Below are 27,088 nucleotides of genomic sequence, written 5' to 3' on the forward strand. Positions count from 1 at the left end.
CTCAGTCCTCTGTGAGAATTGTGCCCCTGCCCCTTTTAGACCACCACATTCCTGCAGTTCTAGTCCCGCCTCCCTGGCAACGCCATTGGTTCCGGCGGCCGTTTTGTTTCTTTTTGGCAAGTCTCTTGACCTCGGCGCCTCCGGATTGAGCGAAGTGCTCCGGTTCAGAGATCCTCTGCAAATTCCACTACTAGGCCCGGCCGAAGAGGCCAGTCTCGTCCCTCGCGGGCAGGTGAGCCTTTTCCGGCTTACAGGAGCCCGTCGTGCCGCAGAAGGGATTCAGGAGGGCAGCCCCAGCGGGAAGGGGAGGGTTATCTAACCGGGCTCGTGTTGAGCCTCCCCTGTGGTGTGGCGCTTTAGCGACGCTCCCCGCGAGCGGGGAAGCTGTGGGGCTGTAGCTGAGGCTGGGGGATGGCCGGGCTGGGCTCTCGCGGCTGAGCAGGTAACGGGGGAGGGCGCGCGGCCGGGCCTCCGAGCCCGAGTGGGAGAAGGGGTGGCCCGGCCCGGGGGGAGCGGGAGGTTCCCGGGGGGAGCGGGGACCCTGCTCGGGGCAGAACCGAACGAGGCTGGGCGGCCGTGGGGGGCGAGCCCCGGCGCGGGGCCCGTGCGGACACGGCTGCGGGAATAGGGCAGGTGCGAATCGCCGCTCAGCGGGTCGTTTCGGTTCCGGCTTGGGAGTAGCCCGAGACGCCCCGGGCTTCCCCAGCTGCTCTCCGGCAGAGGCCTGATGGCCGAGCCTGGGGGTCAGGCTGGGGCTGCGATCAGGTACGTGCGGGCCCCTTCGGGCTGTGGCACGTGGTTCTGCGTCCGCTGGAAGTGAGGCAAGGAGGGAGGGGCTTGGTCCGCGGGCAGAGAGATTTGGGTTAGAGACCAAGGGGAAAAAAAACAAAACTTTCTGGCTGTCCCTAGTTACTCCTTGCAATAGGCTTCCCGGGGGGTTGTGGACGCCGGGCATTGGAGGTGTCTTGGGAACAGGTTGGGCCAGCACCTGTTAGGGAGGGATGGTCTAGGTTGTCTTGGTCGTGTCTCAGTGTAGCAGGTTGGACTTACTGACTTGTCAAAGTCCATTTCAGCATTGCGTGTCTCTGATTCATATCTTTCCTCTCAGGCCTTCCTCTGGGGAGGTCCCTGCCAATATGAGAGTGATGAGCATCTTAGGGGCTGGGCACACTGAGAAGGTGCACAGATGAAAGCAGGCCAGTACGGTGTATGGGTAAGAGCTGAATGCCAGGACCACTAGGGTTACCATATAGAAAAAGAGGACATGCCTGAGAGGGAGTGTATGTGTTATCAGTATCTGCCCACTCATCTTGTACTAGTGTGTTATGGTGTATATAGTACATTTGGAAGGTCAAATATGGTAACCCTAAGGATGACCCTCTATATGACTGATGTTAAATAGCTGCCGTTGATCCTATGGACACAGCTGCTGATGGGGAAGGATGCACAAAATTGGTAGCTGCCCCCGGGGTCCAGTGACTTAAAGGGCCCAGGGCTCCTGCCCACTGCTACTGTACCAGCTGCAGCAGCCACTGGGAAAATATGCACTTCAAATTTCTGCTGTAGTTCTGGGGCTCCCAGTCATCACAGCAACAGCCACTGTGAAGGGCTGGCTTCAGAACTTTGGCCCCAGCTGTGCCCCTTCTGGGTACCAAGAGCTGGCCCCCTCCTAGACCTTGCCAATGACCCTGGTATACTGGTAGGTCCAGGCAATTACTCTCACCCCTGAGAAGATGGATCAGTTTTTAAAAGCAGCTTAAAAACAAAAATAGTTGTTGTATATCCTCATGTGGACACACTTGCATCTGTTTAAAGGTTACATTGGTTTAGTTTTTGCCTGCATATTTACTAATGCAAACTAAATTTATATAATGCAGCTTTAAACAAACACTGGGATAGTTACTGGTTTAAAGAAATTGCTCTAAACCATTTAGTTATAGTAAAGTAAATTGGAGTGTATTTGATAATTATAACTTGCTAGTGGGCAACCTAGAACTAATCCTGATCAGGTAACATATGCTAAAACTGTAACGTGCTCTGGTTACATTAAGATTTTAATGTAACTTTCTTCTTGGTATCCAGCAAACAGATTCTTTGTGTGTAGACCAGGCTTTAATGGGAAATACCAGTTCAGTCTATTTATTCTGGGGTTGTGTGTATGTTGGGGGAAGGGGGTGGCTGCTGGTCTCAGGAGTTTTGAAGAAAAGAAATTCTCTTTTGGAGAGATGTGGATTATTTTTGTCTGTACTCTGGGCTTCAGAATCAGTAATTTCTAGCAACACAAGATCTATTTCCTGTATGAGTGCTGCTGACTAGGAGCTTTCTGTGTTTTAGAGAAACATAGAAATTGACTGCAATCCTCTTCCCTGAGAAGTGAGAGTTTCTAAGTGGAAATTAAGCAAGTCTCCTGGACAGACAGAAGGCTGTGGAAGCACCAACATCTAACTGCATAGGGTCTGAATTCTAGCCATCACTCTGGGAGCCTTTATGTGAGCCCACATGTTAAGGATCTGTCTAAGAATGTGCAAATGTTATTATTCAAAAGCCCAGATGAAGCAGGAGGGCAGCTTTCTGGTGTGAAGTGGCAGAAGTTTGGGAGAATTATTTAGAATGATCATTGAACCCCTACTTAAACATCTTTGGAGTAGCCCAGAGGAGAGCAACCCTTGGCATGCATGCCAAGATTAGCACTCAAGCAGATTTTCATTGGCACGCAGGGCAGGAGCTGAGCCCTGTTCCCTCCTCCTCCAGACAGCCGGGAGCATGCTCAAAGCCATGCTACCCGTGGATTAACAAAAGACCAGCTAATGCTACCAACTACCACCTAAACAGTAAAGCTCTGCATCTTAATGTATTTATTCCTGAAGCTGTTGTAAGTAGGACTGTTAGTGACTTTTAAGTTTCACCAGCACTCAGACCATTCATAGGGTTCAAAAGGTCAAATTTCAGCACTCTGCCTTGGAAAGGTTGCTGACCCTCGATGTAGCCAAATAAAGTTATTGTTATAATTGTAAACAGGGTTTGATGATGATCTCCTACTGGATTTCAGGCATAGCCTCTTAACATGGGAGCAAATTTTAGGCCAAGCTTTTCAAATGTGCCTCTAAATGTGCCTCTAATTTAAGGCTTAATTTTTAAACTTTTCTGGGAAAGGTGCCTCAGAAAGTTAGGCTACTTGTTTAGGTACCTAAATGTAGAAGAAGTTGTTCTTAGCATGAGGCATCTGCATTTAAAAATTTTGACCTGTTCCTCACTGCTAGATGTTTCATTACTTTGCTTTTATATCCAGAGGGGCAGGTCTATATCCACTTGTCCTTCAGGGTTTTGTGACTGGAGCTCTTAGGTCTGGCCAGCACATCTCTGCTTATCTTGCATTTGCATGATAATGATGACTTAAGAAGAGGATCTAGTATCTCTTGGATACCCTCTTCAACAAAGATGTTTGTGTTTTTCCTATTTAACTTCCAGAAGGACTGATGTCTACCCACCTTCTTTTTGCTTGGGGAATGCAGGTCAGATGCTGTGTCCCAGAATGGACGCCACATGGTGGTTGTGGCTCACAATTGTTTTTGTGATTCTCTCCCCTCCCTGAACTCATGATGCTATTTCTCCTTTCTCACCTCCCCACCCCATTTTAAAAAAAAGTTAAGCAAAATTTGTACTATGCTGATAAGCATTACAGTCCCCACCCTTTCCTCTCTGATTCCTACTCTTTCTTGAGCCAGGCTAGAAGGACAGAGCAATTAGATGCAGTGCCTGCTTCTGTGAGGTGTCTGGACTGATTAGGAATTGTGGGAAGTAGAGAGAGTGTAGTACACTTCCTGGGGGAGGAGAAGATGTTTGCAAATGTGAAGGTCACTCATTGGAACCTCTGCCAGAACTAGGTTTTCTGGCACAGAAATTGCCATTTCAGCACACAGCTAATCTTCCCGAGAGCGTGTTTGTTTAATGTTATGTACCCAGAGTAACATAGCACAGTTATTAAAGAAACCCCCACCCCAACAAGTACCTGTTAGAATGCATGGATGAAATGTGGGTGTATTAGCAGACCACTGCAATTTACCTTCCCTTGTAAGCCCTGGAAAGAATCCCAGCTTTCCAGAAGAAAGAACAGTTGTGTGTAGGGGAGTTTCAGTCAGCCTATGGAAGGGCAAAACCTGAGTGCCAAAGGTTCAGCACATGACACAGAGAAGTGCTTCTCCTCCTCCCATTTGTGGCAGAAAACCTCTGTCTTCCTCAACTCACTCCTCTTTCACAGTGTTGGCTCTGGCTTGAAGCCAAATTGAGGGGAATTTTTTTGAGATTAAGCCTGGATAAGCTACAGCAAGCTGGCTATCTGTTCCTCTACCCTGAAACAAAGACAAAACACGGCAACCTTGAGACAGTGAGTCTGAGTCTGGGTCAACTGATTTGTGTTTCAGGGATAAAAATAGTGTAGATATTTCTGATTTGGCCTGGTATCCGGACTTTGAGGTCTTTCTCCTTTGAAAAATCTCAGAGCCTAGGCTGCAGCCTAAACCACCATGTCTACTCTGCTGTTTTCAGCCTGACAGTGTGAGCCCAATGGACTGGCTACATTGAAATGGTCTCTGCCACTGGTTTTTTTTTTTTGTTGTTTTTTTTTTACAGTGTAGACATAACCAGGGACATGTGATGTTGTGGTGACAGTAGGCAGCTTTCTTCATCTTGCTGTGCTCTCTGAAGGCTCTGCTGGGGAGTCCTGGGTTCTAGAGTAAATAGGACTTTGTCATGTATTGCACCTTGTCTGGGGAATGTAAAGAACATAGCTGGGGAAACTGCTGTGTAGGGAACGGATTGGCCCATGGTCATGCATCACAGCTTCAGAGCTATTGACATGATTCAGGTCTTCGACCTCCCAATCTGCTTTAATCCCATGATACATGTACCAGGAATCATAGCATGACGCTGCCTGCCAGGCTGCATTTCACTGGTGGTGGATTGACCTGTTTATGATTCGCATGTTTGTTTGTTAGTAGCAAGTGCTTAAACCTAGTTAGGCCTCTGGTATGATCAGGTCCTTAGAACAAAGCATAGGACCCTCTTCTACCCTATTTTCCACCAGGGCAACCCCACTGTAACCAGTGGCTATGACTTGGGATTTTATGGACATGAGTGCAGAATTGGCACAGTAAATACATCAATGACAATTAATAACCCAGTGGGAGCAGCTCCTGCTACCAGAGAAATGGGACAAGAGGTCAGGCATATAGGCAGGGAGAGTATGAGTATGCATTCAGTGAGGCCAGGTCATATAGTAACTGCCTACTCCCCTGCTGAAATCTATCTTATTTTCCTTCAGAATACTAGGGAGAGGGTGGGTGGTGCAGTGGACAGAAGAATTAACTGTGACCCTGGACTGTAAGGTTGCACGCTTGGCTGCCCCCCAGTGCAACATGGGACATGTCACCAAATAACTCTGAAAACAAAAAAGCAGTCCAGTATCACTTTAAAGAATGACAAAATAATTTATTAGGTGATGAGCTTTCGTGGGACAGACCCACTTCTTCATACCAAAACAGACTCAATATTTAAGGCACAGAGAACCAAAAGTAGTAATCAACGTTGACAAATCAGAAAAAAAAATGATCAAGGTGAGCAAGTCAGAAAGTAGAGAGGCTACTACTTTCTACTACTAGAAAGTACTACTATTACTACTAGAGGGGCAGATCACCTAATAAATGATTTTGTTAGTCTTTAAAGTGCTACTGGACTGTTTCTTTTGTTTTCTTAGTATATAGACTAGCACTGCTTTCTCTCTGTTACTTACCAAATAACTCTGTGCTTCAGTTTTTACATTGATAATTTAGGGCAGTGGTAGTAACCTGTATCTCCAGAACTGGTGAGTGGTTAGTTTGCTGATGACTGTCACCAGTGCCTGGAGATCCTTGGATGGAAAGGGGCTGTAGAAGCCCTTTCTGATGGAATTTGCATAAGTAAGAGAGAAAGATGTAATTACTTTGGATCTGATGTCAGGGATGTTCTTTGCTGATCTTTCTGTTCAAGTGATTTAAGGTTGCTTTTTGCCTTCATTTTGGTTGTTCATGTGTAATCATGCTTGGTCTTAGCAACGTTATGTGTGACTAACTCTCTGTCCCACATCTAGAGTGGAGGCAGGATGCCCCGGTCCATGATGTCTGTGCTGAGGTTCTCCACATATGACAATGTCACCCACTCTGCTGCCACTGCCCTGGTTATGACCTCAAATAATGTGACAACTCTGCCCCCAACAACAGCCTTGGCAATCAATGACACCAACATCACAGTGCCACACAAGTGCCTGCTTTTGCTATATGAAGACATTGGGAAGTCCAGGTGAGAAATAGGAGATGGCTTTGCCTCTCAGGGGCCTGGGAGCAGGGAAAAATGAGGCTGATGCCTGCCTCTGGGTGCAGGGAGATCATGCAAATACACTTTTCAATATTTTTTTTTTTTTTTTTTTTTTTTTTTGCAGAGTCCGCTACTGGGACCTTATGCTTCTGATTCCCAATGTGCTTTTCTTTGTCTTTCTGCTCTGGAAATTGCCCTCTGCCAGGGCCAAAATCCATGCCACTTCCAGCCCCATCTTTACTACCTTCTACATCCTAGTAAGTACCAGCACCTGCCCTCTCTGAGTTGATTTGTGTTGTAATGGTGTCATTGTTTCATTGTGTACCCTCACCCACCTTCCCAGAATATTTATGGTTCAGGGAGAGCCCGGTCTAGATTGAGTCTGTTCTGGTATGTTTGGTCCTGCCAAGAGGGCAGGGAACTGGAGTTGAGGACCTCCTGAGATCCCTTCCCGTTCTAGTGTTGGATGAGCCTGAGTAAAATCCCTTGGAGGTAAAAGCCCTGAGGCATCTATGTAAATAGATAGGTTTTCTTTTTAAATTAAGCTGCACTGTTAGAAATGGGCACAGAGCTCAGAGTTTGGATCGGAGGTCAACTTCTCTGAGGCTTGGGGGATATTTAGATCTGGGATTTTTTCCTTGGGTCTTTCTCTACTATTAACTGACCAGTTTTTACTGTAACGCATTTTTTTTTTTTTGCTTCAGTACATTGCTATCTACTATCTTATTTGCTCGTTGCCTCTCTTACAATATGTCACATTAAAAACAGCACTAACTTCTTTATTTTGATAATGGAAGTGAACCCTCTGGAAAATAAAATGCGTGAAGCTTCCAGAAGGAGACTGTGGATTAGACCCTCTGTAGAAAATCCTAATGTGGTGAATTTCAGTAGAGCTCCTGTAACCTGGAGACCTCCAGCCTGGGAATTCCTCTCTGAGGCAGCAGGAAAGTGGCTGCTTGTTCCAGCTGGACAGCCCAGCTTTGGTTTAGCGAGCATTCTTGTGGATTCTTGGTGTTGTGAGCTTGGACAAGGACACATTAACAATCCTAGTTCTCAACTACATAGGAAATCCTTTTCCTTTCCACAGTTTAAACAGTAACATAAAGCCTCTAATTAGGGTAGGAAAGTCTCTGAAATAGCTTCTGTTTCTCTCAGCTGCCTTTGGTGCATAGTGTAAGAGCAGATATGTACCTGGCTGGAACAGGTGTGTGCAGATGAGGATAGCTGCCTCAAAGCAGCATGCATATTGCCTGTTGTCTGTCAGCGGGAGTAATGTGGCAGCAGTACGGTGCCCTGCTGGGCAGAGTTCACCTAGGTAAAGGGAACTGCCTGTTTATACGTAGACAAGAGGAGAGGTGTCATTCCTCAAACAAAGAACTACTAGTAAGAGACAAAAATCAGGATATGTGAAAAACAGAGGCCCAGATAATAGCAAGAAGCAATGTCAGAGAGCCAGGAAAGTGCAACTGACCAGAAACTGAAGGAAAGAAACAAAAATGAAACTGTATATCTAAGCTGTTAGCTTTGGGAGGAGCAAAAAGTAACCAGCAGAAGAGACAGTGAAAAGCATTTCTCCATTTTATAATATAATGTATGTTAGTAGAAAAGAGGATGTAAAATGTTTCCTTTGAAATCAGGATTCATAAATTGGTAGTGTCTGTTCAGACAAGTATCCCTGTCTGCTTCCTGAAGAGTGAACAAAGCTTTTCCTCTTTCAGGACAAGGTGCAGCCTGAGTCTGGTGGCAGGCTAAACACAGTCTGTCTCTCCTTTGAACTATTCTCAAAACACACCTGAAGAGTCATGTCAGTATGGTTACTGATCCCTTAGTGAGCAGATGCAGGTTTTTTTGTTGCTAAAAGTAAGGTGTGGGATTTGGGGATGGGCCAGTCTTTTGCCCCTTAGAACAGTAGCCAAGAAGATACAGTTTCAATGAAATAGAGGAAAATATGCCTTCTAAACTGGTTCATTCAAAAATTCTGCTTTCTTGTCAGTGCAGCTTTTCCCAAAACCTTACACTCTGTCAAGTAGCAACTCTGCACTCTCTCTCTGAGTTACATTTCTTCCCATGCTCCGCTGCCACGGTGTGCTTCAAGGCACCCACTTGGATGTAAACCTGGACTGCTTAGGAAGGTGCTACAAAGATTGTGGTAAATGGTACGGTTCAAAATACCTGTGCGGTACGCTTGATAACAGGCTTTCTTGGTTCACCTTCACTGTGGGAAGGGCAGTACAGCTGGTGAGTTGGTTAATCAGCTTTGACCTTTCCCCAGATTGGGATAGGTTTAACCACTTGATATCCCTAGACGATTAGGATAATTTAGCCCACAATGCTGGCAACGCTTTTTGGAAAAGCTTATGTTTTCAGAAACTCGAAAGCCCTTGGCCTCAGCTGATTTTTCCATCTTGTGCATTCTTGAGAGAATTATCTTCTTGGCCCCTGGAGAATCACCCCCAATCCCTGGCCAAAGCCATTGCATATCAGGACTGGCTGAGGCTCCTTTCACTGACTCTTGAGGGAAATTAGGCGTTCGTTCATTCCAAGGGTCTAAGCCTGCTGCCTGTCTAATACTCGCACCAAGTAAACCTGGGGAGTTGCAGACCAGCCCCAGGACTCTTGTCTTGGATCTCTGACTTAGAAGTCCCTGAGTAACAACTATTGGGCTTCCAAGCTAATGTGGAAACTGGTTCCTAGAGCAGAATCCTGTTTATCATCTGGGCAATGTGCAGCACATGGGCACCAGCTCACCTTCGCTGTCTTTTCCTAGGTGTTCATAGTGGCTTTAGTTGGGATTGCCCGGGCTGTTGTCTCCATGACGGTCAGCGCCTCTGATGCTGCTACAGTTGCTGATAAGGTGAGTAAAGTATTGACACTAGACACTTCTGCATTGTGCAGTTAGGGGCCTTGTGATTAGCAGCTTCCTGTTTACATGCATACTGGAAGAATGTTTTTATCTGCAACGTTCATGGCATGTGGGTTACTCCGGAGTTTCATTTTGATAACTATATACAAATTATTCCATTGTCTGGGTTTATAGAACAATTAACGTCCTAAATAACACATCAGTAGTAGCAAAATCTCCATCTCGCAAGGAGATGACTCAGCTAGGCATCTTGATGCAAACTAGGACCTCCTACAATTACCTAATGACTGGCAACACCCTGACTTTGTTCCTAGCTGCAGTGGAGTGCAGAATGTGGGGTACTTCTTGGCTGTTGAAAACAAACAAAACTGAGTCTATTGTGATCCCGGGAACTGAATGTTTCCAGATTATTGAAAGGGCAAATAGTAAATGTCACAGTAAAGTAAACTTTCTTGTAGAGAATTTGATTACCACAAGAGACCGTTCCCTAAATCAAGTGTTCTTTAGCTCTCGAATTGTTGGGGCCAGAAGTTCTACCTAGAAAATAGAACCTTTTCTAGTCAAAGTTTCCTGGGTGTCCTGGTAGTTTCTAGGTTTCCTTTCTCCCTGACATTCCCTGTCACAGGTCACTGCTTGTCAATGTGCCGCTTGTCGCAAGTGGCTGGGTTGGTCACAGTATCCTTTCCCCTGCACCTCTGCTGCATGAATTAGGGTCTGAACATTAAATAAGGGATGAGATTTCATGAGAATAACAGTCTGTGCCTCTGTTTGACTCTCTGCTGTTCATGGTGCTGGGAAGTCATAAAAAGGCATAGGGAGTGCTGGATAGGACATCTGAAGGGGAGATGCTGTTACGTGGCTTTGCAAGACGGGGTGAGATAGAAGGCGGTGCATCTTTTTTTTTCATAGGAATTGCTGCCGTATGACTGGTTTTCGAAGCTCATGAGCAACTCTCCCAGGAGATATACTCTCCTGAAACTGCTAGGTTCTAATCCCAGATATGCCGCCTCTTCACTTTAGCAAAAGTCATTTCAGGTCACTATGGCTGTCTGTGAAATGGAAACAATAGGTATTGGCCCCTTAGGAAACTTTAACAGTTTATTTTGCTTTGAGATCCTTTAGATAGGCAGCGTCAAAGGAGTGCACTAGAATTTTTCCAGACATAGGTTTGCTGCAGAATAGCCACCATAATGCTAGTTTCTAAGGGGCTGAAGTTGTATGCCATTTGTGCAGGTAGTGATTGTGAATGCAGCAGAGAGGACACTCGATTCCCTGGAGGAGGGGATTTAACTGTGCGGAGCTGGGGCCACATTCTCAGAACTTCAAGTAGCATATCATTCATTCTCAGTTGCTCCTTTGGTGGCTGGGTGTGCAGTGCTGGGTCTTGGGGTAAGGAGTATACTTGGGTGATGTTGGTTAATGTTCAGATCCCTTTCCTGCATCCTTTACAAAGAGTGAGGAAGGTATATGGGAACCATCAGGTCCCTCTGAAAAGTGTCTTTCCCCAGGACAAGGGAGTGGAGTTTCACTGTGTAAACTTCCCCTTGGCTCCTTGTTCTCCTGACCCTGTTTTCTGTTGTTTCTCAGATCCTCTGGGAGATCACAAGGTTCTTCCTCCTGGCCATTGAGCTGAGCATGGTGATCCTAGGCCTTGCCTTCGGTAGGTGCCAGAAGGCTTACTGCTTTTCAGTGCTCTGGACGTGTCTCTTTCCTTCCATGGAGGTGGTGTACACAGCTTGGCCTCTGCCTGTGGGGAGTAGCCCAGGGTTGGGGTGATGGATATTAGCCCTGCATAGCAGTGCCTCACTAGAATAATAATGGCGGACAAATAAGAAACACTTTCCTTACTGGAAATGGCTTGAGGTCTCATCTATGCAGTTTCCTGTGTGGCTTGTGCAGTTGCCAGAGCTGCACATGAATGCCGATTGGGGGTGATGGTGCATGCAAATTGGGGGAAGGGAGGGATGTTGGTGCACAAGCAGATTTTTGAAAATGTCCCCTCCAGCCTTGCAACATTTTTTTCCACAGTCTTTTTAAAGTCATTTTTATATTTGCTTGAACCCTGCTGTATTTGAGAGGGAGATTCCTCTGGGGCCCTTCTGTCTACCTTCTTTTGTTGCCTCTTCCCTTTTAGTGGCACGGGCAAGATGAAGCTGCCTCTGCAGCCTGCAGCAGGTGCTTTCATTCACACTCTGGGAGATGCTTCTTAGCATAGAGCAGTAGTCAGTCACACACGTGTACAGTAGACCCCAACTTATATGTAGGTTGCAACCATGCGTAAGTCAAATTTTATGTAAGTTGGGATTAGGTGAGGAAGAGGCCCTGCCACCTTTGGGTCCCCTGATCCTGGCTGTGCCTGGTTCCCTGTTCCTGTGAGTGGCGGGGAGCCCAGAGCCAGAGACAGCATCTCTGGTCAGTTTCTTGGCTTCCATAAGTGGTGGGGAGCCAGGAAACTAACCGACACTGCTGTGCCTGGCTCCCAGCTGCCTGCATCTCCCAGGAGCCATGAACCAGGTGGTTGCAGGAGCCAGGAAACTGACCAGCACTGCTGTGCCTGGATCTGGGCTCCCTGCTGTTCATGGGAGCCAGGAAGCTAACCAGCGCAACAGAGTTGGTCAGTGGCCCAGCTCCTGCAAGCAGAGGGGAGCCAGGAGCCAGGCTGCTGCCTGGTTCCTGGCTCCCTGCCACTCACTATTTCTACTCGCGTTATTGCAAGTAAGTTGAAATTGTGTAAGTTGGGGGTCTGCTGTACTCAGATGTTTGTCATGCTTATCGTGGCAGTATCTAAACACTGGATCTCCCACCTCAGATGGCTGACAGCCTTGGAGCAGGTTCTCCAGTATCACATTAGCCCTGAGTGGACTGTCCTTTGTTTTCTGAAAAGAGATGTTTCCAGCTGTTGTGTGTTGATAATGTTGCTGCTCACTGGGTTTTGTAACTGTCCTAGAAGTTGCTTTTCTGGAGGTGGGGATGGGTGTGAAGGGAGCAGAGTGAGTCTCCTTTATATAGATGGCATCCTGGATTCTGTGAAAGGTTTAAACAGTCTGGGCAGCAACACAGCTGCCTGGGGTTAAATAAGCTGTAGTTCTCCAACTGCAGGTGGAGGTGGACAAGGGCTTTGCAGTGTGGCAGAAGCTTCTGGAGGCAGCTGATATGGTGAAGGTGACTAGGGTGTGTTCTCTTCTTTCTCCTTTCAGGTCATCTTGAGAGCAAGTCCAGCGTCAAGCGTGTACTGGCAATCACCACAGTGTTGTCACTGGCCTACTCTGTTACCCAGGTGAGCGTGTGGGGCTGGCAAGTTAGTGCTAGTGAAGCAGAGCCTGCTGTTTGGAGCTGAGCAGTGTTTGTCTGCGAAGAGCAGGCCAGTTGTGTGGAGAACAGGGCCTGTTACTTTGGAGTCTGGGGAGGAAAGAAGTGTGGCTAAGAGTAATCCAGCATTCTGTGAGACTGGTAACCTCATGGGAGCTTTTCACCTGTACGGCAGCAGGTAGGAGCCAGCCCAGGTCAAGGGGACTGGTTGGTTCAGTGAAGGGTCAGGGGATTCGATACCAGCAGAAGGGGGCTGGTTGGTTGAAAGGATTGAGGAGTGGGAACTGGAACTTTTCACATTTAGGGAAGTGCTTTCAAAGTATACTAACGTCCATACGTACTTCCATCCTAACTCAAAGCAGGAACATGACATGCTTTTTAATCAGAGCTGTCCAGGGTCCCTCACAGCCTCATGTCTCCTGCCACATCTCATCACGTTACCACTTGGCATATTAGCTGCAGCTGACTCTCTCTCTGAACAATGTGGTCTGTGTCTGGGCATGTTTTCTTCTTCCCTAGTGACTGTGTCCAGTCCTTTGTAATAGTCTATCTATTGGAAGCAGTACTGGAGTAACAAGGTGGTTATTGTTCAGTGCTTGGGCTCTCTCATACAGAGGCAGTGAGCTGATCGTTACCACATGATATGCTGAAAGAGCCTCATTAAATTTCAAGTGGCTGAGCTGTATCTGGATTCAGGAATTCCCCCTTTTTCTCTTCATTGTCTGTGCAGTCAGATCTCTCTAGCCTACTTTCAGAAGGGCTCCGGTATATGACACTGGCTCTTCTTTCCCTGCTGTCCATAAATGCAAGGGTTTTATAGACTGACGCTTACTATTTTGACATCCAGCTCTGGAGGAGGAACATTGGACTTGCCATTCCAGGTCAGTCCAGTCTTCTCCATCCAATCCTCCTACAGACCTGAGCACTGTCTGGTCCCCTGGCTGGCTTGCTTGCTTCGCTCCCCACACCAGCCCCAAGGGAGGGGTTTCTCCCTTTGCACTAATGTGCTTGCACATGCCTTCAGATGGATGCTTATGTACTACTAAACAGACCCTTTCCACTTTCTTCCCCATTCTGCTGTGGCTCCCTAGCTTTTCACCCACATCTCAACCACTGTCTTCCTAGATGAGGCTGGTGTGTGTGAGAGAGAGAGAGAGAGAGAGAGAGAGCGAGAGCGCAATGCAAGGTCTAGGGCTCAGTGAAGCAGTTGTCACTGAGCATGTGTCAGTGCAAATATCCTTTGTTTGGGTGTCTGTTAGTAGTGTTTCCTGGGGATGATATGGAAGGGTCTGCAAAAGGCTGTGTCCTGATAATGCCTTTCTTTCTGTTAGGGGACACTGGAGATCCTTTACCCTGATGCTCATCTCTCAGCAGAGGACTTCAACATTTATGGTCATGGAGGAAGGCACTTCTGGCTTGCCAGCTCCTGTTTCTTCTTCCTGGTAAGGACAAAGCATGTTCTGACCATCCCTGAGACACATAAAAATATAGTTTGGAGAGGTGCCAAACTGGTATCTCTTCCCTGGTGCGTGTAGCTACAGGTTGAACCTCTCTCCGTGGCACCCTCTGGACCTGACCAGTGCCAGATGAAAGAATTTGCCAGATGACAGGAGGGCAATGTTGTCCAGCACATTACCAACACTTCCACAGCTTAGTGGGCACTTAGAAGACATTGGGGATAACTTAGAGGTAAATAACAGCACAGAGCACTGAGAGCCAGGACTGGGGGCTGTGAACAAACTTTATGGGACCATGGGAAACTTGGTCACACCTACGATAAGTGGTTGTCTGGCTGACTAAAATCATGCCAGATTATGGATGTTGCCAGATGAGAGAGTTCTGGTTTAGAGACTTTCAACCTGTACTATCTCTGCTTTCCTAGCTGCCTGATCTCTTCTAAAAGGCCTAGTGAGAATTGACTCTAGTCAAATGCAAAGCTACAAGCAGTAGATGGTCCCAGGTCTGCTTATTCTCTTATAATGCCTTGGATGCAGTGTTGGACCAGGGAACTCCTGAGAATTGATGCTGCCCTTAGGAAGAAGGAAGGCAAATGAAGACTGTGTGGGAGGGACTCCATTTCTGGTAGCAGAATTCTAGCTCTGCTTGATGCTTCTCCCCAGTGTTTCACAGTCAAGAGCCCTCAAGGCCTGAGCCAGGAAGCGCCTGAGCATCTAGGGCTCTCATTGGCTTCCATAGTAGTGGCTTGGTTCCCTGTATCTCTTCGCTCTTCCATGTGAATTCATGTTTACACGGTGTCACTGGGGTTCTGGCACTTTGCACACCCACCACTCCCTTGAGACTCTGCAGTTTAACACAAAGCCAGGGGGAGGACCATTGGCAAGGGCAAGGACCAAGCTCTCTCCTTCTGCTTCAACAGGTCTATTCTTTGGTGGTGATTCTTCCAAAAACTCCTCTGAAAGATCGGATTTCCCTGCCATGTAAGTGGGCATGCCAGGCTTCCTATGACCCTGTCAGACACTTCTGGGACAGAGTTATGTATTGGGTGCAGGATGGGGGTTGTTCGCATGGAAAGGAATCAAGGTTTCCTTAGGCCTCACCTGTAAGCAAATGTACTGCAAATACACACACCTCTCAACCACTGATTGAGGCATTGGGTATGTTGCAGGGGATGGAGAAGGGGTTAGTTTGCTCTTCACGGCCAGTAAACCTGCTCTGTGGGGTATCTGTTTTCTGGATGGTAGCTTTGCTCTGGCTGCTCAGCATTAGCTCTCCAGATGCCAGCACCTTTTCATACTGGTGGACAAAGAATGTAAACAGGGACTACATGATGGTTACCTTGGGGCAGTGCATGCACAAGTAGCTAATTCTTGCGTGGTGAAATCCATTCAACTATCATATCCTGCATTTTAGGGTCTCTCCCTCCTGAGATGACAGCGGGTGAGAGAGTATATTTCTGTCTCCACTGTGCCTGTCAAGGCACTGAATGAAGAGAGTGGGACTTTTACGTTATTGGAGTTGTGGGGAGGAGGTGATGTGAGTTTTGAGTCCCAGTAAGATTCTTGTAGAGGCCTGCTGATGGGGGAGCGTAAGGGGTAACTGCATAGGGGCCTGGTGTGTCAAAGGGTCCTGGAGATTCTGGCTGCAGCTGCTGCCCCTTTGAAGCATCATGGGAGCCTGGTTTCTAGGAGCTGGGTTCTGTGCCCCTTGTGTGGTGTGTAGGCCCGCCGTTGGGTGGTGATGGCAAGGAGGCAGTTGCCCCAGGCCCTTTTAAAGTACAGCGGTAGCGTTGCTCTGGCTGCATGCAGCTGTGAGGGAGTGTGGGGAGGGGACAGCACCATGGCTGGAGCAGTGCTGAGGGCTGACTGCCCTTGGCTTTACCCCTTATACCCTTGGCCCTGGCCCCTCCCAGGGGACAGAGCCAGGCTCACCATGCCCTGGGGCCTGTGGCATCTGTCAGACCCACTGGGTGCATGGAGCTGGCTGGTGGACTCTGTCGGCTCTGCTGCTCTTGTAAGGTGTAGTGAGTACCATGAGGAAAGGCTTGGCTTCTGAAAAGCAAAGTGTCCTGTTGTGTAGCATATAAAGTTACATCATCTCAGCATGCAGCTGCTGACTGGCTGACTGCTTGGGAGGCAAAAACTCTAAGCTTTCCAGATTAGCAACTCCTAAACAGGCAATCAGTCTTGTCTGGTTTGGCAACTCTGCCACTTTTGTTAGTATGAGACCTGTGGAGCATGCTGAAGTGACTGCAGTAGCTAAACTGTGGGAAGGATGGTTCAGGCTATCTACTTCTATTAGATAATTTGATTGGTTTTATTTAAAAAAAAAAAAATTGTCCATGTGATGCTGGCCAAAGTGAGGGGAAATCCTGGCCATACTGCTGGCGGGTGCTGGGCAGGTTTGCTAGACCACAGCTCTGACAAATCTACCTAACTCCAGACCTGCAATATGCTGTTCTATTCTAGTTTTGGCCTCTCTCTCCATTCTGCTAATAACCTTCACACCTGATGCATGGTGCCCCTTGCATGACCTCCATGCAGCTTTGCTAATCCCTTCGTTTCTGACTCTCAGAACCTCTACCAGGTCAGTCACAGGCCTCTGTGTGCCAAGTTACTACCTGTGTTGCATATTTGTTTGCCTGGCAACCAGTCGGGTCAGCGTGCTCAGCTGTAACAGGCTTGCATGTATGGCCTTGAAACCACCCTTTGAACTCCAGATTTTTCTTGATGATGTGTGAGCCTGTAGTTTTATCCATTCTACCATATTAAGAGAGAACTGTTTATTTCCTGGCACTTGCAGAGCTCCTGGAACAGGGTGTGGTATGGGGAAGAAACATGGACTTCCTGCATTCCAAACATTCCATAACCCTTCCCTTCTGTACATGGCTGGTCACTTCCACGAAGCAGGGTGTAGTTAGCATGATCAGGCATTTGGTCAGTGCTGAGGGGGTTAGATTTCATCCTTGTGTCCTTGCCTATCTTACAGCTAGAAAGAGCTTCTATGTCTATGCTGGAATTCTCGCTCTGCTGAATCTGGTGCAGGGCTTGGGCAGCACCCTCCTTTGTGTGGATATCATAGAAGGATTGTGGTATGTATCTGGGGGCCCCAGCATCCTCCCTGTTGCTATAGATAGGTGTTAGGGTTGGCAGAAGGAGGAGAGCCAGACTGAGCAAAACTTACTTAATGAGTGCCTCACATCGCCCTTCTCCCAGGAATAGGCCCGGGGTACTGAACTTCCTGTCTGACCTTAAAGTGAAATAAAAGTGTTGGCATGGATGAAACAATGCTTCTGTTAAGAGCTCCCTGTGGGAGGCACCAGGAAAAAGCAGCAGTGTAGGAAGCTCCTGAAAATGAGTCTTATAAATTTATCCCTTAGTTCTTTCCACACAGGCCTCTTGTGCCAGAGTGGGGCAACATGGTTTCCAATGATGATGACCCATTGGCTACATCTTGTCTGGGTTTTTCACATTGAGAGAGACCCTGTTCAGAAGATATTGATAGAAAACACGAACACAGTTTTCCAGAAGTGGTGTGGGGAAATCTCTTGAGCTGTGTTTTGGAACTGGCAGGATCTGCTCTGGGATGCAATGCCCTGCTATTAAGGGGCTCTCCCAGAGTTTGAATTGGGTATACTGCACTGAGAGGCTGTGTTGTAGACATTTGCAGCTGGCTGGTTCTCTCCATGTGGGCCTGGGAATGGTGAGGCTTTGGTGGCAGAACTCATTAATTTGCAGCAAGGTAATGTGCGTATTTCCAAGAATGCTCTTCCTGCTACTCATCCGCCCTCAACCGGTGTGTCTTTGATACTTTGCTTGTAATGGGATCCCCTCATGAGTGGATGGTTGCGTTGTGTTCATTGCACAGCAGACGCTAAATGGCTGCATGTTTGTTCTTGCCTCCAAAGCTGTGTTGATGCCACCACGTTCCTCTACTTCAGCTTCTTTGCACCTCTCATTTATGTGGCATTCCTGAAAGGCTTCTTTGGGTGAGTAGCCAAAAAGGGGGTTTCAATGTCAGTGGATCTTTGTGCCAAACATGCTCCTTTTGTAAAATAAAAGCATTTGATGGAGCAGTGGGTAGACACTCAGGAGAACTGGGCTCTGTTCCTGGCTGTGCTGTTTGTTCCCTGTGTGATCATTGATAAATTACTTCCCCGCTCCGTCACTGCTTTTCCCTGTCTCTGTAATCGGGATAATACTTAGCAGCTTAATTCTGACATTCCTGAGAGGAGTTTAACATCTCCAAAGCACTAGTAAGAGCTAAATTGTTGTCCACTGAAGTTAATACTTGACTGATTAGGGGGAGCCTGAGTCCCTCAGTGGGATTAAATTGGTATCTTTTCTCCTGGATTTTCAATGGGTTTAGAGAAACAGTCTGTGGATTAGATTACCTAGCATGATGGAGATCCAAAACCTGAGCCTGCTAACTACTTGAACATCCCTCCACCCCTCACAAATACACTCTGACAGACTGATATTTGGGCTCGAGGTGCCACTATGTGACCAGACTGAGGAAATGCAGGAGTGTCTCTGGAACAGGAGACAACAAAACATACAGATATATTTGTGTGAGTCTTGACAGCGAGGGAGGAAGCAGCAGATTTTTAACCCCATTTAAGACCTTGAAGTGCTCTCAGAACAATTACAACTGTCTCTGGGGCTTCTTATGCAGTCTGGAGGGGGCTAAGTTTTGTTTGGAATTGAGTGTAGATGGAAACTGCAGATTATTCAGATAAAAAACATACCTCCTGTCTGAGCACATCTGAAGTCCCCTAGAAGAGCTGTGTGGTGACAGCCTGGCCTCATTGAAGTCAGCAGCAAAACTCACATTGATTTCAATGGCACCAGGATTTCACCCTGGGCATTTAGGAGTTAGAAGTGCTGTGAGGGGAGCACATTTCTCGACATGCCACATTCCAGCCATGGCTGTGCGGTTGTAGCTCTGCCATTGCAGCTCATTGCTGAGCTGCAGAGCCCCCTACTGTTTTGGTTGTGGAACGCCCTGATGGTAGCTCCGTGGAGTAGGGTGTGGTGGCTGACTGTCCTGTAGGGGTCAAGTATCAGAGGGGTAGCCGTGTTAGTCTGGATCTGTAACAGCAACGAAGGGTCCTGTAGGGGGTGAGCAAGCCTTTTACATCGGGGCCCCACTTTCCGTCCCTGCAATTAGCCTCAGCCACCCTCCACCTGTCCAATGTAATCTAAACAGTCAGAAATTTGGGTTATGTTCTTATGTTAAAAAAAACCCTTTCAGCACATGTAAGAAAAGTGTGCAGAATGTAAAAACTTTATTACTCGGTATATACACTCGAATACACAGACATAAAAACAGTAATATATTTCAACATTTTTAATGAGACGGATGAGGCTGAGATCCAGCAGCTTATCGTGCTGCCCCCCCCCATATAAAATTTCATGCCTCCCCCAGGGAGCCCACCCCCCACTTTGCGCATCCCTGCTTTAGAACAGGGCAGGTTTCTTGTAGCTGCTGTGGCCTCTCTTCAGCTACCGCAGCACTTAACCAGCGTCTTACTTTTTTTCCCCCGACTCCAGATCTGAGCCAAAAATCCTGTTCTCCTACAAATGCCAAGTGGATGAGCCAGAGGACGTAGACGTGCACCTCCCCCATGCTTATACTGTGGCCAAAAAAGAGGGCCTGGATTCCAGCTTCTACTCCAGCACCCAGATTGACACCGCAGCCTACCTGGATGACATCGCCTCAATGCCCTATCACGTGGGCAGTGTCAACAGCATTGACAGTGATCGCTGGAAAGCCATGAATGCCTAAAGCAACGCAGCACTCCAGGATGATGCCACCTTCCCATGTCACGCAGCTGCTGGGATGCACATCACAGACTGGACCTTAGTTACTTGGTGTGGCTTTTCCCTCTTCCCTGGGGGTTTTAAGAAAACCCCACGGAACAAAACAGCTCCAGCTCTCCCAGACGGACCTTTTGTATCTTCATGTGAGGACAACCCAGACCAGCTTTGTTCATAAATATTTAATGCTGAATCTTCCTGATCCTTAGTATTACAGATGTAGCTGTGACCCAAATGATGGGCCTGGCTGGCACCTGCTCCTTTTCAGTGACTGAAAACACTTGTGTAACTGGGAGGGGAGTGGGATTTGGAATAGTTGAGTTGCGATTGGCTTTTCCGTGGCACGCATGTGAGAAGCCTTCAGCACGTGTAGCCAAAGGCGCTTCTTAGGCTATTTTAATAGGTTCCATTTTCCAAGTCATACTGTATTGTAGGAAGAACAGTGTCTAGAGAGAGGAAACCTGGGAGAGCAGGGGGCTACACCCCAATTTCAGCAGATACCAATGGAAATCATGAGCTTCAGTAAAATGAGAATTATTAGGAGTGTTTTGGGTGTATAAGGGAGAAGGCTTACTGATGTGTCTTGTGACCATTACAAGGGCATGGTCTGGCACAACAGCTATATCCTGGTTCAAAACAAGAGACTTTTAAAGTGACGGCATTGCTGTCTTTTGGGGAGACTGTGGCTATGGGAGACTCTCTGAAGACCAGGCTGCTGTGCACTGGACTCCAGCTGTGAACTTGCAGTGACAAGTGGTTATGTGTTTTACACTGAATTGGGGTTGAATTTTAAGAATAAAATTGCCCAAATGTGAGTGTTTCAGATCTGCTTTACAACCCTGGCTAAATTCAGAGCTCCAAGAGAGCTGTCGAGGAGCAAGCTGGCTTTGAAGATGAAGGCTCCAGAGGAATTCAGATGGTTTCAGCAGAGCAGAAATCCAACATGAATACTGTTTGCCAATGATCAGTAATGGGTGAACTGTAGGAAACCACCGGAGTGCCAGGATCAAGGTGAAAAATGTTGTAGACTGGGAGGTAGATAGGATGCAGGCAGACAAGCGAACTGCTACTACTACTATGGCTGCTTCCCTCTCCTGACTTGTGGTGTCTTACAGCTTGCACCCTAGCACAAGTCTTACAGCTTGCACCCTAGCACAAGTCACACTGATCTCAAATGAAAATACTTCCTTGAATTTAGAACATGGTTCTTTTAAAACTTTCCAGGACCTGCTATTAACCTCTTCATGATGAAAAACAACGGGATCCCTGCAATCTGACATGGCATTTTTGGATCTCATCATGGTCCAAACGTGGTGGTTCCACTGAAGGCAGCAGCAGCAGCTGGTCTTATGGTGCCTCTGTGGTTGGTTTGGATTCAGTGATTGCAACTACATTTTCTTCCTGTAGCACTTAGGGGAGTGGGAGCATGTGTCTCCAACATAGGAGCTCTGGGATTTGGAGGCTCTAATATCAGAAGTAGCAGCATTCCATTAGAGATAACAGGGTGAGACCATTTTAACCATTTTGAGATTTTGTGTGTCTTTCTCCTATGAGTATGTCTTGTGCCTGGCAGCCAAACCAAGGGTGGAGGAGGCTGAGACTTTTTAGGAAGTGCTTGCCCTGTGATGAGAGGGTGATTTGAATTGTGGGTAGGTAGGGGGCAAATGCAGCACAGCCAGCTTTCAGAAGCACCCAGGGTGGGGAAGAGGAACCATAAGGAGTGAGATCTGGAAGCTAGTGCTGGTCTTTGAACCCATGCAAGCACCACGTCATTCCTCTTGCTACTGAGCAGTGCAGCCTCTGTATGGCCAGGAAGTTCTGCGGCCTTTGGATTTTGCCCTCTTAATCTGCCCACAGTGCTGTGATGTGAAGGAAAAGAGACTTTGGTTTATTTTTAAACTTTTTATCTACTTTTTTAAAACAGAAACTTTTCTGATTGCTCCATCCAATATTTGGGTTGAATTCTTCATGTGGCTCTTCAGAGCCTTTTAAATGTGCTCCACGTGTAATGACTCCAACAGGCAGAAGCTGAAATTGTGCTCTTCCTTTTTGTCAAGCTACTTGGCCAGGTCAGCCTTTTCCACAAGAGGGAAATGTTGCACTTTCCCGCCATTGTGGACATCCGTTCAGCTCCACTGATGTTAACAATGTTGGGGGAATCGGAGGAGAAGGCTGCTTGAAACATTGCAACTTTGGGCAGCATTAGATGGCACGCCCCCCCGAAATGCTGGTGGCCTAGTGCTTCCATTGTGGCTGATACTACTGAAGTTGAACCAGTGTAGCGGGGGGCGGGGGGAGAAGGAGAGGAGGAACTCTTGAAAAAAGTGGCCTAGGGTGGGCAGGGCTTTGCAGACTGGTTCAAGAGTGTTTGTTGTTTGTCTAGACCTATCCAACCCCAATGAGTAAATGCTGAAACTCCTCAAGAGCCTAAAAGTGATGTCATTCTTGTTCCCCTGGTGATGTGAAGCACAGACTATGAATACAACTTATCAAATACTGAAGGATCAGCTAGACAAATGTTCAGTGTGTCCATCAGTTCTCCTTCTCCAAGACTCAGTGTTTCCCCAAGTTAAATATTGTCTCTGAATGTCCCACATTGTCTTTTACTGAGGAGCTTCTTCAGTAGGTGTAGGACTGATCTTCCTTCTGTTGTCTTTTTTATGTCTGTAATGCCTCTGAGGCCAGCACATGGTATGGTCCAAGAGCAGTAGTGTGTGTGTGTGTGTCTCGGGGGGGGGCGGGGACTGGGGAGATAAAAAACAGTGATGTGTACATTTTTGTTTGTAAAATAAAAAAAATGAAATTTGGCATAATAGTAATACTTTATGTCTCATCACCTAGGCTATATAAATGTTCTTCAAAATCTTTTTAAAAATTTATCTGCTATAGTGTAATGTACCATCGTCTTTTCAGAGAGGGAGGCTGTGATTTTTTTTTTGTGCATAATCGTTTATCCTAGCAATAACCATCTAACAATATGGGGCTGCAGTGACAGTGGTCCCTAACTCCAAGTAATTTAAGTAAATTAAGACTTGACCTATTTTGCTCATCATCTCTTCCTCTCTTGAATCTGACAGCTTCCCTTATCTGTGTCCCGACTCTAGCTTTTGCAGAATGCTTCTGCGACCACATCTTATGACAAAGTAGCTTGATCGTATGCTCAACATTCTCAGCCCTGTTAGGGAGATGTTAATTTTAAGATCCATTTAATAAATACTCTTAAATATAACCCTCCATCATATTTCTGTAGCTGATCTCATGCCTTTTGTGCTCTTTGTTCTCTCCACCTCTGTTGGGCTTGGATGTTGCCCTATGCTTACCTTTGTTAGGTCCTGACTGTCTTGATGGGCTCGTTGGCACTTGGTGGCTCCTCTCTGGAGGGAATGTGAGTTATTGCTGCAGTTGCTGCTTCTGTGTTGCTGGTTCTGCTGCTTCTGTTGTGTCAGCTGTTCTCTGCCATGCAGAGAGAGAGGCTGTTAAGTCTATGTTGCCTAGCAACCATCACCAGGGGGTAGTTCATTGGCCCACTCTTCTCTGTCAAATCTAGCATCTGGCAGTGGATACTAGACAGGCAACAAAAGTGGATGCATGAGGGAGTGAACTTGCAGCTTGTTGAATGCTCCCCTCCTGTGTTTGTGGGCAATGTCTGGTGGCAGGTGCCAACTCGGTAAGGGACTCAAGGGCTTCAGTGATATTTGGGGTAACCAGTGGTAGCTTGGAGAGAGGCATGATGGGAGCAGAGGCTTGGGAAGGCTGTGGCTTAGGGTGAGGAGATCCGTTGGTCAGTGTTAGAGCACTAGCTTTGTAAACTAGGGGTTGTGAGTTTGATGCTCCATGGGGCCACAGATGTAAAACACCTGTTTAGGAAGGGGATGGGAGCTGGGGTTCAGAATGGAAGATTGTGCCTCAGGGAAGGGGTCTGCAGGGATGGCAATTTATGGTGAAGGATGGTAGGCTGGGGTGTGGGATAAACGATTGCAGGGATGTGTGGGGTAAGTGCCAGGCATCTTTTATCTTTTACAGCCAACTGCATCTGAGTTTTCAAGCACAGAGAAGATGGTTGCTGTGTGACAGGGTCAAGCAGCCTGGGTAGCACCGCAGAAAAAACCCAGTAGTGGCCAGGCATTAAGAAGTAACTGGTGTTAGAGCTAAGGGGGCCTCTGTGTCTCTACCATGGGACTGGATCAGATCCTTCTGTGGCTGAGGGGAGGGTCTTAGAAATCTTGTAAACATTTCTTCACCAAGTTCTGCCCAGATGTTTCCTTTGGGAGCTGGCAAGGATTCCCCCTAAATTCTTGGGGATCTCACAGGGGAGCCCCAGATGGCTGTTTGTGGGAAGGCTATGTTAAATGTTTTGCTTCCTTTCTGTACAGAAACCTTTATAAGGCAAATAGTGTCTATGTTTTTGTGTTACTGAATAATCCAGGTGTCTCAGTCGTGGTCCATGACCCCATTGTAGTAGGTACAGTACACGCTCAGGACAAAAATGGGCCCTGCCTCAAACTAACAAACTCATGGGCCTGGATTTCTTTAGCTGGATCTATGCTGAGGGACCCTGGTGTTTGGCCAGAGCACTGCTGTTGGACCAAGTCTGCAGTTTTCATATTTATTAAACTATCATGTTAAGTTTCACATGAAAACCTCTGTCGTAAATGTGTAACGAGTAAAGAGGCAAGTACTATATTACGTGTGTTTGTCATATCTATAAGTGATTAACTGACTTCTGAAAATGAGGGAAGTTAAACAGTAGGTTGTGTGAGGTGCTTTAAAAATTGGTCTAGGAAAGGGCACCTTGGAAAACAACATGTCTGCCAGTCACCACTCTGATCAATCTGCTACAGACTGTACCTCTGTAGTCCAGCACCCTCTGGCCCTGACAGTGCCCGATGAAAGAATTTGGTGGACCACAGGAGGTCAGTATTGTCTAGCTGTAGCACATTACTAACACTTCCACTGCATACTGGTCTCTTAGAAGATGTTTAGGGGTAAATTACAGCTAAATAGCAGCATATAACACTGAGAGCCAGGACTCGTGGCTGAAAACAAACTTTATGGGACTATGGGAACCTTGGCCAAACCCATTGAAAGTGGTCATCTGGCTACCCAAAATCATGCTATATTACAGATACTGCTGGACAAAAGGATTCTGGATTAGAGGGGTTCCCATTGTACTACATTTTCCACGTCATTTATCTGCCCTTTCTGTTTAGATTTTTTTTTTTTTTGAGCCCCGTTAGGCAGGGAGCCTCTCCTATGGAGCTGTACAGTGTCAAGTACAAGAGGCATGTGCTTTGCCCCTCCGTGGGACCTCTGGGTGTCACTGTCCTACACCTAATAAAAAGCAATAATTCAGAAAAGCTTTGAACTGAAGTAGGTGATAGGTCAGGAAATGTTACCTTGACCAGCAAAGCATTATCTGAAATTGATTTAAAAACAAGTACGATCTGCAGTCAAAGAAACTTCATGCACTGAGTGGAAGATAAAATCAAATGAGTGGAATGCCCTCCAAGGATACTTCTTGTATAGTGATGGACTAGGAATTCCTTGAAAGGGAAAGAAATGCCTGTGCCTGGAATAGGGGGAACTGGATAGAATGATCATATTGATAGTCAAAACAAAAAGCAGTCAAGTAACATTTCAAAGACTAGCAAAATAATTTATTAGGATAGGTGTGTGATAGCTGACCACCCCCTTTCTGGACATTTTAGCGGGATAAGTTTCATGGCCATTCTGAGTATCCTTTGGTATCTTAAAGCCTGCAGAGTTACCCTAGTGAACTTAAATGCAAGAGGTAACATCTTTGCTGCTGGACTTTGCAGGTATTTCCTGTCCAATCTAGGCAATGGTGTGGCTGTCTTAGGCTGTCACCATCAAAAACAGCTGCATCCAAAGCAATCCCTGGGAGCAAAGATAAGAGTATTCTGCTGTTCGCTCCCCCTCTCCCCATGTGCTATTCTGTTTTCTCTTCTGTTTGGCTTTTGCCTAAAGAAACTAAATTGATTATTTTTTTATCAAAGTGAAGATTTACAAGGTGACTTTGATTTGACCACTGTCGATAAATACTGACCTAGGTGGGAAAAAGATTTCTGATAGTAGAGGGCTCATCAGTCTCGCAGAGAAAGGCCTACCCAGATCCAATTGCTGGAAGCTGAATTAGATAAATTCAGACTAGAAATTAGGTGTCAATTTTTAGCAGGGAGGGTAATTAATCATTGGAACAATTTTGCTTAGGGAGTTGGTGGACTGTCCATTATGGGGAGGCTTCAAGATTAGACAGCTTTTTGAGTGAGATGCTCTAGCACAACCAGAAGTGCCTTAAAGTGCCTTCTAGCCTTAAAATACATTGGTCTAATCAATTCTGACATTAACTGAACTCCATAACAAACCAGGACAGGCTAAGATTTGAACCAGATCCACTAAAGCATGAAGGGAAATCAATTAGCAGAAACTTGAGTAGACCAGCCAGATGTCATCCCAGATGAGGGATGCCAGTAGGGCACAGAGGATGAAGTGCACCAGTTTGCAAATGACCTGTGTACCATATCCTGCTTATGGTATGTGAATTAGGCAGGCATCAGTGAGACACAAGTTCTTTCCTCTCCATTCTCTTGTGTATATTTGGTAAAGAACAGGACTCATCATAACAAAAATGCCATCATCAGACTGAACTATTCTTTTCCCCAACAGAGCCTTGCTAGTATCAGCAAGAAACTTTTGAAATAAACAATTTCCTTCTGAATGACTTTGAATGTGAATGAAATATGAAAAGGAACTTTTCTAGCATGAATAACCATTAAACTTTGAATTCCAAGAATTTTAATGTTTCTCTTTTGCTTATCATGGTTTCTATTTTTCAAAAAAAAAGTTTGGAAGAATTATCCTATCACGGTCAATAGAGTACAATTGCCTTAGAGTCCATTTTATACAAGAAGCTAAATTCACAAGTAACTTTCCCATTTAAACAGGAAACTACAAGTTATGTTATCACCCCAGCATCTTGGAGCCTAATACCCGTTTATCATAACATAACACAATGGTGATTTATTGGTTCATATATTTAATCTCATTAGTGGTACAATAATTAAATAGGCATATCTTGCCAACTGCATATTCTGTTTTATTTGTGCTGTGTTTAATTAACTGCATTAACAGCATAAAATACACTAAATTAAATTAAGGGATTCCAAGTTCCACTATTGTAAGCATCAAGACGTTTTCCTGGAGCAAATCCAAAGTTCTTCTGTAAAACCTTTTAATATGTCTCCAAAACATAAAATTAATCATCTTTTTG

The 27,088-nt window shown here is 46.4% G+C and overlaps 1 protein-coding gene across 4 annotated transcripts; it reads left to right on the forward strand.

Moving 5' to 3' along the window:
• The first annotated feature begins 165 nt into the window (after positions 1 to 165).
• Positions 166 to 22,533, forward strand: TPRA1 (transmembrane protein adipocyte associated 1). 4 transcript variants are annotated; one of them, XM_075005448.1, is made up of 11 exons: positions 166 to 232; positions 6,125 to 6,333; positions 6,473 to 6,605; positions 9,116 to 9,202; positions 10,799 to 10,871; positions 12,409 to 12,488; positions 13,852 to 13,962; positions 14,898 to 14,958; positions 16,967 to 17,069; positions 17,886 to 17,966; positions 19,531 to 22,533. In XM_075005448.1, exons 2-11 carry the CDS (start codon positions 6,137 to 6,139, stop codon positions 19,763 to 19,765), a joined length of 1,161 nt encoding a protein of 386 aa, XP_074861549.1. In that variant the 5' UTR covers positions 166 to 232; positions 6,125 to 6,136; the 3' UTR covers positions 19,766 to 22,533. The 4 variants fall into 4 exon arrangements, with proteins under 4 accessions (XP_074861549.1, XP_074861548.1, XP_074861550.1 ...); XM_075005447.1 differs by lacking the exon at positions 166 to 232 and adding an exon at positions 383 to 442; XM_075005449.1 differs by lacking the exon at positions 166 to 232 and adding an exon at positions 638 to 765.
• Positions 22,534 to 27,088: the final 4,555 nt, after the last annotated feature.

The sequence above is a fragment of the Carettochelys insculpta genome, chromosome 11 (assembly GCF_033958435.1).
Source record: "Carettochelys insculpta isolate YL-2023 chromosome 11, ASM3395843v1, whole genome shotgun sequence".
Lineage (NCBI taxonomy): Eukaryota > Metazoa > Chordata > Testudines > Carettochelyidae > Carettochelys > Carettochelys insculpta.